General features: G+C 34.7%; 1 protein-coding gene across 1 annotated transcript; it reads left to right on the plus strand.

The window, feature by feature from the left end:
* The first annotated feature begins 523 nt into the window (after positions 1 to 523).
* LOC135843466 (uncharacterized) lies at positions 524 to 7,906 on the plus strand. The gene is made up of 3 exons (XM_065361374.1): positions 524 to 883; positions 1,615 to 1,818; positions 4,933 to 7,906. The coding sequence occupies exons 2-3, from the start codon at positions 1,689 to 1,691 to the stop codon at positions 7,362 to 7,364; spliced, it is 2,562 nt and encodes an 853-aa protein (XP_065217446.1). The 5' UTR covers positions 524 to 883; positions 1,615 to 1,688; the 3' UTR covers positions 7,365 to 7,906.
* The last annotated feature ends 4,185 nt before the right edge of the window (positions 7,907 to 12,091 follow it).

Here is a 12,091-nt window from a genome sequence, read left to right on the forward strand (position 1 = left end):
TCATTCGTTTAATTTCTTGGAAACTGATTTTTCTGTCTGTCGGATCCACTTAATTTTCAATTCTAATGAGCCACCTATGAATTCTGCGACGCGACGTTTTCAATACGTAGCAAACACACAGAAAATGAGTATGTATTTCGAGAAAATACATTAAGCAGGAAGTTTATTTTAACCGCACCATCATCAGTAATCAATACGTACCTCTATACCTACCTACATTATAATTTTTGATCATTTTGTTCTGCTTTCTTCGAACAGTGATCATGCAGCTGATTGTTAGTCATCTGTAGGGATAAACGTTGTATGTACCAGTGTACCTCTACCTACCATTTAACTTCCGTTTACTCATTTTTTTTTGCTACCTGCCTGGTTCGTGGGACATCCTGTACTTTTTATGCATAATGTCTGTCTGAGACGATTAAGATGTTGGCGACACCCGTAATGATCTAAGAAATGCAGCAGTATCTAGTACAAAGAATCTGCTCTTGAAAACATCCCTATTGTTCAAACTGCCCAGCGCAGCCGATGCAGACAGACATTAGGCTCTAGCCATCCAAACTCTGTTGTTCTTCGAAAATTTACTGTGTACATGTCTCTGGTATTTTTCCTGAAAAAAAAAAATGTATTTAGACGTATGCAAATGTAACGGAACACACTATCTATATTCTCGTCTTGCTTGCTAAGTTGCTAATGCTATTCAGTTTCAGTAGTCTTTTTGGTTCTGTCAAGTGTAGTGCATGGTATATGTAGTTCTAAAGTTACAATTCACTGAAAAGTTGCTCTCTTATTACATAACGTGGAATTTTTTTTACAAATTGAAGTGAAGATTGTGTAAGCTAATCGTTAATTTGTGCGAGTACATATCTATGGACAGCATAATTTGGTACGTTGGATTTTATCCCTTTTTTTATACTTAGGCTATTATGTTTTTTTTCACGCTACCAATTTATTTGGTATGTTTTTCAAAATAATTTGAAAATTTGTGCATTAGAAAACCGTATTACGCCACTTTGCAATAATCTATTCAAAATTATCTGGAGGCACTTGATGAGTATATAATCGTGTTATTTTATTTCGTTTTTTTTTTTGGTATCATATTGCATTACCTATACTTACTCATAACAAGCATATGATGAAAATTACGAAGTAAATCAGGAAAGTTTAATACTCGTAATTTGCCAAGTATCTTAAATCAAAAACCAAAATCAACAAGTTGATGTGTAAATTGCAAAATACAAGTACTTCATACATCAGGTTAAGAATATATTTATGAACAATTATTTAAATTTGTACCTCGAATGCATCCATTTCTTTGGCCAATTTTTCCATTAGATTTAATTCATTACCTACCTTCTTTTCTTTTCATTATTGGTTTTCTTTTAAATCTGTATTTGCAGTAGTGTAGAATTTCACTTAAGATTCGACTTTCTTGCTCTCTCAGCCAAGCATTCACCATGGCTTCGAATTGTTTTTCTTTTTTCCAATGCTTTCTATCCAACAGATACGAAAAATTTCATGGTCGCAATTTTCTTCGAAAGTGGCGTAATTACCGGTATCTTTTCAATGTGTAGCAATTATTTCATTTGAATCTAATCCAAAAATTGTCAATTTTAGATATTTTGATTACTCGAATTCTCACAATTGTTTCATCAAAGGTGATTTATATCGTTTGAATACAATCGAACGAAATGGCTGGCAGTATACTCTCAAGGATGGATAAAATTTGTCTGGTCATCTTCGTTATCGCTGCTGTTCAGGAATTAGCTGTTTGTTGGCCGCTAGGATATTACCCACTTCCATATTATTATCGAAATGAAGGTGAGCTAAAAAATCTCGTTCAACATTTTAAATTAAGTGTAAATTGTTCTTTTTCGGCATTTGCTCTGATGTTCATAAGAATTTCATCTTCTTCATCGGGGCTTGTCGATGTGAATTCTACGATATCAGTTCGATGAGGGGAAGGGTAAATTCTGAAATTTTACGTTAAAAGTAGAAGTACATTATCTTGATTTATTTTAATTATACCTGTGTAAAAAAAATGGCAAAGATTGGAATGAAACTGCGCCAGGGGTAATGTGAGGGTGTATTCTTGACGAAATGACGAGCTATTCTTCATGGACGATTTGGGGGGGGGGGTTCAATTATATTGTTTTTCTAAAAAATGTAGTTCTCAGAACTTTTACTCAAGATCATAGGATAAGTATACATATTGATAAATGTACTCGTGCAAAACGTGTAAGGCCTCCCTAATCAAAATGAGGCCTGCATCTCCATCTGAATAAACCCCCCCCTCCAAATTTTTCGAATTATATCGCTTTGCTGTTTTAAAAAATTTAAACATCGAAACTATGGTTCCTTAAAAGCATTGCAATTTGGTATTTGTGCCAAAAGTGTAAGCCTTCCTGATTAGAATGAGCCCCCCCCCCCACCATCAATTTTTTACATACTTATACCTATGAGTGTTTTTCAATCTCAAATGTCATTACTTTTCATACAAATCAAACATCAAAAACTGGTCAAAAAATCCAAGTATGTACTTGATATTTTGCGTTCGAAGCCTTTCACTCAGCAATACCAGTCTGGCCGATTCCGCATTATTTCTTCTTGCGCCTCCATATGACTGTACACGATTATTAGTAATTATTACCTCTTCCGGCCATACTCACAATGTCACAATACAAACGACTTATGGATATTTTGATAAATACATACAAAGTTCAGAACACATCTAAATATACAGAAATACATATATATTATTTTTTAAAATAAGATACGCGAATAAGCCATAAATTTAATTGCCAGCTGTTCGTTAATTTCTTGGTTAGAAATCCGTTTCAATACCTACGTCTCTTTCTGAACATAAAATCATTACGCACGAGAGTTAAATGTCGAGCATGGTACATCGTAGTCGGTTTTTGATGATATTATCTTTACTAAACGCTCTTTCAGCGAAACAACTGGTAACTGCAAAGGTAACCAAGATTTTATAAACTACCACTAAGCACATTAGGGTGGATTTAAAAAAAATATATCCTGGATTTTGACGACAATTTGCGAGGAAGTTTATTTTGAGTGGGAAATTGCTCAGAAAAATAGTCATTTCCAAAAAAAAAATCGTGGCTTTTTGCCACTTCTGGGTAGTACATATAACATATTTTACAATTCCTCTGGAACCCTCCCCCCTCAAAAGTTGCGATTCGAGTTTCTGAATCTCTTTGTCCCATTGAAATTATAATTCGCTTGTCGATTCGCGAAAATTACAATTTCCCATCATTTTTTGAAGCCCTTTGTCGCCATTAAAAATTTTTATTATTATAAACCAACGCTAGTTTTATAGTTTAGACTTAGTAGTTATATCCAAATACCTCGATTATCATACTTTTTGCGATCGTTTCGATCAAATTTTCAAAATCCACTTTTTTCACCTATTTTAGCGGATGGAAAAAAAAATTCAAGTGAAAAAAGTGAATTTGGGCAGTTTGATCAAAATGATTGTGAAAAGTGTGGTAATCAAGATATTTTGACATGCTGAACACGTATCCAGGGCTGGTTTTTCATGGAAAGAATTTTTTCATGGTGAAAAAATGCCTTCGAGTTGATAAAAAATTGTGATTTTCGCGATCTATCGATTGCATTTTGTATTCAATTGGCCAGGAAGGTTTAGAAAGTAACTCAAATCGTAACTTTTCAGGAGGGGAATGACCGATGATTGCACAGGTTACGCTTCTCAAAGGTGGCAGAAAACTACGATTTTTTTTTCAAAAATAATCTCAGTTTGAGGACCCTTGGCTGAATCCCCTGAACAGCTGAAAGGCTCAAAATTTTTCTGGGCAGTTTCCCTCTCAAAGTAAACTTCTCCACCAATTTTCGTAAAAATTCAGAATGTGAAAGAAGGTTGCCCATCAAATTGTGAGTTTTTTTTTCAAACCTGAGTGGATTGTAATTTTTGAAAATGTCCTCTCACTTTAATTAATATTTCTTTGAGGATTTTTTTTATTGGTCAATATTTCTACTTGTATTTATTGTTTTCGAAAGTGATTAATGTTTTTTTTTAAAAAACGTTTCATCAAATTTTTGATACTGTTGATGGCAACCTATTAATTTTACCTATACATTAAAATCAACATTCCTTCAAGAAGAATTAATACATATAATAGTTCTTCAATCAAATTTTTAGGAAATATTTGAAAGTTTCTTTCATGATTGAAAAAATTAAAGTAAGATAAAACTGGTTCTTTAACCAAATCGGCGTTACACGGAGTGTCGTCTTCGTCTGATTCATATTCCAAATCGCATGCACTTTTTTCATCGTGATTATATTCATCTTCTACCTCGTTTTCTTCGTGTATTGTGTGTGCTGGAGCAGCTAGCTGTACAAGCCGCTTTGGTTTTTTATTGATACATTTTTCTAAATTGGTTAATTTTTAGTTTTGCGGAGCACATACAGGGTGCCCAGAAATATCGACTATCGAGTACCCCTAAAAAAGTTTTCTACTAAAATACTTTGGTTGGTCACAGTGAATGATAATAATGATAGCACATGATTGGTTGTTGGACTGGAGAGATAACATTCCACCAATCATATGCATCTATTTCACGTTGCCAACCTATATTTTTAATGAAAAACTTTCTTAGGGTTAATCGATATTTCTGGGCACCCTGTAGCTCCTTCAATTCACAAGATAGGTAATTTATCATGTTTTTTATTAGGTAGTCTAGTTGAGTTGTATGTATACTTAGTTGACGTATGCTCCACGTTTCACATAACACCCTCAATATTTAATTATTGGCAAAAAAAAACCCAATTAACTTAACATCATGCTGGATTAAATTGTTCAACATTTTAGCTAAATTTCCAGTCTTTCCAATTTTATGATAATGAAACTGGAAACCCTTACTCATTTTAATCTAAATTTCATTCTATATTTATAGATTACGCCGGAGAATCTTTCAATCAAATCATCAAAAGCAATCCTCCTCTGCCGTGGGAGATTTCTCTACCACTAGCCAGATACGACGACACTCCTGCAATCTCATCTCTTCAGTCGTACCAACATTTGCCTCATTTTCCAGCTTTGGGTGATTCACAATCAGTTTTTGTACCCGATGTACAATACGTACCCGATAATCTGCAGCAGCATTCCATTCGTAATGATATTCCCAACGTATGGTATTATCAACCAAGCTATTCAAATGTCATACCATCTTCGAATTTGGTGTTTCCCAGTGCCACAGTGGAAACGTCTACCCGATCTCATAATAACAATTTCACGAGAAATCCCTCGAATGGAATTTCTGCTGTGACTGATCAATTCGCCACTCGTGAAAATTCAAACTTGGTGTCCTCTAGTGATACAGCGAAATTGTCGACCCCATATAGTGACATTGGTTTAACGAGAAAGCCAACTAATGGAAATTTTCCTAGATCGGCCGAACTGATAGAATTGAATAGAAACTACGATTTACCGGAAGAATTGGATACAGAGTACTATGTACCGGACGATTGGGATTCAAACGACGATCTACAGAAAGAATTGGATACAAACAACGATCTACAGAATACAGAAACGAGCTCCCAATCTAGCTCTGTTGTAAGTACTCGTTCAGATTCGATCTCAACACTATCGAGTTTGGTTACTCTAGTTACTGCCGAATCGTCTACTTTGAGTGGTCCATCCAGTTCCATTTCCTACTCTACAACTCTTCAGATCGATGAAAATCTGCGACAGTTTGGTAAAGATAATGAAACAGAAGTGACGAATTACGAGAAACATACCACCAACTCGATAAACGAGGAAAGCATCGTAAGAAATCAGCTTCCTTCTGATTCTGGGAATGAAACTGTCATCAAAGTCAGCAGTAACATGGCAACTACACCTTATTCTATCGAACCGACCACCTCTAAAAATCTGATGATCGATGTCGTACGTAATAAGTCTAATAGTGATTTAGATACGGTTTCAACAGTCTCTAGAAATGATCCATCTTCTACTGAGGCGCTTCCCGAGGTACAGGCTGATGAGTTCAGACAATCGACATTGAATTCCAACGTAGATGAGACGACTAAAGTATCTGAAAAACTGATCAATCATTCGATTATTGAGTCAGATCGTCTCGAAACCACTGAAGTTGTCAATATGACCTCAATTTCAGAAAACAAAACTGATTTTTCGACTGATCCGTCTGTTACTGAGGTACATTCCAGTGTAGATGGAGATGAATTCAGACTATTCACTTTCAGTCCCAATGATAAAATGATTGAAGTATCCGAAAGTGTGATCAATCAAACAATTATCGAATCAGATCGTCTCGAAACGACTGAAGTGGTCAGGATGACCTCAGTTTCTGGAAACGGAACTGATTTGTCGACTAATCCACCTGTTACTGAGGTACCTTTCAAGATAAAAGCAGATGATTTGAGACAATTCACATCCGATGCCAATGATGAGACAACTCAAGTATCCGAAAAAGTGACTAATCATACGATTTTTGAGGCAGAACTTCCCGGAACCACTGAAACAGTTTCTGGAAATGATACCGAGTTTTCAACGAGTTCATCTACTGCTGCGGTACCTTCGAGTATAGAAGCAGATTATTTCAATCCGTCGACATTTAATGCCAGCGAAGATCAGACTACTCAAGTATCCGAAAAAATCATTAACCATACGATTATCGAATCAGATCGTCTTGAAACCACTGAATTCAGTAAGATGGCGACAATTTTTGGAAATGAAACTGATCATACAAATACTGAACCTTCTATTACCATGGTACCTTCTGAGGTAGAAGCAGCTGATTCCGGATTACCAATATTGAATGCCAATGAAGAAGATACCACTCAAGTATCAGACAAAACGATCAACCGTATGATTATCGAGTCAGATAATCTCGAAACGTCCGAAGTTGATGTAATGACAACCGTTCCAGACAACGGAAGGACGTTTTCCATGAATTTTGTTGAAGTAGAAGAATCCATTGCGGAACCTAATAAAACCGATATTGTTGATTGGCCTGTTACCACAGACTCGATAGACTCCCGATTAATTTCAGTTGATCTGAAAAATGTCACGTTCGATGTCGAAGAATCCAGCGGAGCCGGAGAACAGACAGATGAGCCGAGCGTTTCAATATATGTACCTGCCCAGGAACATAATAGATACGAATCTAACCTCGAATATCTTTGGTCTGTTGATATGTATCAGTATCAACCAGCTCATGTTATAGAATTTATGAAAAGTAGATCCTCCAATGACTTAGATACTGGATCGAATATCAATGCTGTTGATCGTGAGGAATTCTTGTTCGGTATTGCGTCCAAGTCAGGATCTCATAATTTGAATAAATCTACCAGCAGAAGTAATTAATTAGGCTCTTCATCCATGTTTATTATCGAAATGAATGATTTCCACGATATTTTTTACAGAATGATTGGAAATGTCGGAAAGGGTTTTGATACATCATAATGCATTGCATACGTGGTGGTCTGGTGGTATTTGATTTATATGTAGGCACGTACATATTGTATGTTGAACGAAGCCGTGTGATGTTAGCCTATTGCACTCGTGTAATGTTCCTTGTGTCCAAACTGATCATATAATTTGATCATTTTAGTTACGAACTCGAGTCAGAATATTATTCAAGATCTCGGTGTTGAATAAAATAATCAACTTAATTGTGATTGAGAAAAACACTTATCTTTTAAAACGAAAATTATTGCCATTAATTTCTTTTTCCAAAGAGATCAGAGATATTAGTTTATTATCTACCGTTTTTGCATTAGGTATACCTATTTTTATACTCGAAAATACCATAATAAATACTCGTATAAGTGTAGTAGGTGCGTAGTGATAGAGATGTGTAAATATGACAAAACTTAATAAAATGTGTATTCTGTTTTTCTCCTCATCTTTTCTTTCGCTTTAATTTTTGAAACAGTGATCCGAATCACTTGGGATTCTGACCGGTAGGGAAACAGTTGGCTCTAATCATCACGACACAGTAAAATGTGAGAAGTCCTGGAACCTCCAGCCAATTTTGGTACTTTTTCCAGTATCAAAAAAATTGCCATAAAAAAGTTAAAATGAAATTAAAATGTACTGTACAAGTTCAGATTTATCGTATTTGAGATGAGATCTTTCTGATCAACGTAAACACAAACTCTTAGAAATTTAGAGTCCATTTCTGCGGGTCCAAAGTCCAAATTCAAAGTGATTGAATTTTTAAAAAAAAATTAAAATTCATCTTTCACGAACACATTGCTATAAAAATCTAAAATTTAATTCATTATCATCTTTTTTACCTAAGTATATGAAATCAATTGCTTAGTAGTCCTTTTACTGAATTTTGGAGCCTCCAGTATATTTTTAAAAGCGTGTTCGAGTCAATAAATTCTGAATTTTGAATTTCATTTTCACCCATTTTATATCCAAGTATCAATTTTTCGAAAGTGAAAAAATCCAAAAAATTCACTGGAGGCTCCAGAACTACCTATTCAAATTTTGAAACCACCATCAATTGATTGGAATTAGGTCAAAAATTGGGTATAAACTAAATTTTATGTTTCTGCCGCAATTTCGTCGAATTCCTTTTTGATTTTTTTTTTTTTTAAAGAAAAAAATGAGCTGAATTCAAATTTTTTGAGAATTTGCCTAAAATTGGGGAATGAAATTCTACAACTAAAATTTGACTTGAAAATAAATAAACTACTGAAGGATTTATCGAATCAAATCATCTCAAACTTTTCTCTTTCTGAGGTGATTCAGTTCAGATTTAGGTAAATTGGTAGTTACTTTTTTCTCACCCCAAAAAGTCAATCTATAAATCTCCGATTCTTACACACGTCAGTTCTGAAATGCAATTCTGCTCCGTTTTATTGAGTTCCATTTTTCATGAAGAACTGGGGATTTTAGGTTAAATTAGGTTGAACAAAGGAACTATTTTAATGTTGAGCCAAATCATTTTGTAAAATGAAAAAGAATAAGTATGAAGTCTTACCTCGTAACAATCAGACTGCGCTCAAATCATTCATAGAAGATACTTTTAATCAGGTTTGTTCGATTGGAACTCAATCCATGAAACAACTTGGAATCCAGTCAATTTTGAAAGATGGAAGAGCTTATTGTAAACCATCCGCAGGACTGAGTACGAGTACCTAAGGAATCGATCGATTTTTTAAAACTTGAAGAATATATGACAGAAAATTAAAGATTAACACCATCAGATTAAAATAAGAAATCAATTCTGAAATTAATAATGTAGATATTAAAAAGAACAAATAATGTTGAACTTCAATATCACCAATTACTGGATGATGTCACCGATTCTGGACTGCAAATTTACTTACCTATAGGTAGATCTATTTTCGAAATTTCCTGGAAGATTCATTTGAGATGAAGTATCATTTATTTAAATTATTAAATTACAAGAATTATTAATAAAACAACACAACTTATCTTGTATTGTTATCACAATTAATATTTGCCAAACTGCAACTTTACCTCAATTTTTACCAGCGGGAGCAATTACTTATACATAAAGAATCGATTGATCGATCCTTACGTAAAAGAGTTTAATTAAAATTTCTTCAGTAAGTAGTAAATTCAACAATATTAAATTTAGGTTCTTCCAGGGTAAAATTAAATCAAGTAATGAAACATTTGATTTTAATATGATAGGTCGTTTACATTCGTAAAACCTCAATTTCAGTCATTCTGGAGTCTCCAGCGATTTTTCATCATTTCTCCAGAAACTTGTAATTGCTGCAGAACGGCTAAAAATTAACTTTAGCACAAATAACTTTATTTGGGACCTATGTGGGTTGCCTTTAACCATTTTTTGCGGTTGCTGCGAAAATCGGCTTCAAGTTTCTGGAGAAATGATAAAAAATCGCCGGACGCTCCAGAATGACTGTAATTGAGGTTTTACGAATTTCGATAGTCGTAAATGAGTTAGGGACACCATATGAGCCGCTTCCCGAGAAAATTCCATTTTTCATCAATATTTTCTATTTTTGGTATTAATTGATAATTTTTCGGATTTTTCAATTTTAAAAAATTCACCAAAAATCGAGAAATCAACTTTAGCACTTGAAATTTTGGATTTGGGGTCCTGAGGTGGTCTCCTTTCGATCTAGCTTTGATTCGTTCAATTTCGTTTCTGCCGGTTCAGGTAGTTCCCTTGTCAGCCAAATTTTGGAATGACCCCTGGCGTGAAAACCATATACCATATCCATGTTAAAAATTCCTCCAAGACGGAAAATACTACATAATATTATGGATTTTCAATTTCCATTATTCTTGCATTTTTGTAAGCTTTGCGTTTAAGCATTCATTTTAGTATAGGAACATTTATTATTACAAGAGGAAACAGGCCATTTTTTAACAGATAAGTGCATGGGCAAATGCCCACCCAGTGACTTAGCTTTGCCCACCCAGTAAATTCGATTTGCCCAAGAAAATGTTTAATTTGCACTCAAAATCACCAATCTATTCTCTAAATTATTATTTTTTTCAAAAGCTTTTACCCTCGCTTCGCTCGGGCTAACTTGATTTTCTTTTTCTCAAATTATTCATAACTGTGCTTGGAAAGCATTTTTTTTAAATGTCTGCAGTGGAGACTATTTACTTTAAAATTATTGTTGTTTTACTTCTAAAACCTATAAATTTTGAAAAACTTTTGCCCTCGCTTCGCTCGGGCCAATTCGATATTTACTTCTTTGCAATTAGAATTTCAAGACACCATTATAGTCCGGCATATGACAATAGGAGTAATTGCACCCCCCGCCGATCCTCCGGGACAACTTTTTTCTTGAAGGGGACATCCCAAGGAACATTTTAAAGCAAAGTTGCCAAAAAAAAAGTTGGCCTTACTTACAAAATGGCGGCCATTTTGATTGACAGGTCAGCCGAAATCGCAGATTTTGCGTTTTAACATAGGACTTGCACGAACTTTTTCAAACTTTACAAAGGTAGATCGAAAGATCATGCAACAATGTATCACCTGTCAAAATTTCAAGTGCTAAAGTGCGTTTTTCGATTTTTGGTGAATTTTTGAAAATCGAATTTAGGCCAAAAATGAGGGAAAAAATCAAAATTTTACCAAATTGACTTAGAAAGCTAAAATTTGGGATATACCCTATTTTCGACATGCCAAATCGATTGGAAACGGTTTCAACCCGTTTTGAGCAGTTCTGGAGCCTCCAGCAAATTTTTGAAACTCGAAATTCCCACAAAATTCCATCAAATTGGAGTTGTAAAGCTGAAATTTATTCTAAAAACTAATTTCAATACGCTACGAAATACTGCAGATGAATTTATTTCAAGTCGTTTTGGAGCCTCCAGCGACTTTTCGAAAATTCCTGAAACCTCCAGCAGATTTTTGAAACTTTAAATTTTCACAAAATTTCATCAAATGAAGATGGAAAGCTGAAATTTACTGTACACTCCATTTTTAACACCCTCTGAAGACGACTTCAAGTGGGTTCAAGTCATTCTAGGGCCTCCAGCGACTTCTTTTGAAAATTACTGGAGCCTCCGGCAGATTTTTGAAACTTTTTATTTTCACAAAATTTCATCAAATGGAGATGGTTAGCAGAAATTTACTCTACACTCCAATTTTAACACCCTCTGAAGACGACTACAGGTGGGTGCAAGTCATTTTAGGGCCTCCAGCGACTTTTTTGAAAATTACTGGAGCCTCCAGTAGATTTTTTAAACTTGAAATTTCCCGCAAAATTAATTTATCAAATGGAGTTGGCAAGCTGAAATTTACTTCGCAGATTACATGGCGGTTTCAAATGGTTTTGAAGCTTCCAGCTACTTTTAGGAAATTTCAATTTTCCAAAAAAACGTCATACAACCTTTCAAAAAGTTGCTGGAGCCTCCAAAACGACTTGAAATTCACCAGCAGTCAACTACCGTAGCGTATTGAAATTAGTTTGCTGAATGAATTTCGACTTTCCATCTTGGTTTGATAAAATTTTGGGGAAATTTCAAGTTTCAAAAATCTACTGGAGGCTCCAGTAATTTTCAAAAAAGTTGTTGGAGGCTCTAAAATGACTTGAAATCCACCAGAAGTCGTTTTCAGAGTGTGT

The sequence above is a fragment of the Planococcus citri genome, chromosome 4 (assembly GCF_950023065.1).
Source record: "Planococcus citri chromosome 4, ihPlaCitr1.1, whole genome shotgun sequence".
Lineage (NCBI taxonomy): Eukaryota > Metazoa > Arthropoda > Insecta > Hemiptera > Pseudococcidae > Planococcus > Planococcus citri.

What these genes read in the sequence shown, in the direction of transcription:
- LOC135843466 (XM_065361374.1), top strand. Translation starts at nt 1,689, where the DNA reads ATGGCTGGCAGTATACTCTCAAGGATGGATAAAATTTGTCTGGTCATC. An exon ending in ATATTATTATCGAAATGAAG is followed by an intron (nt 1,819 to 4,932) that starts GTGAGCTAAAAA and finishes CTATATTTATAG; the next exon opens with ATTACGCCGGAGAATCTTTC.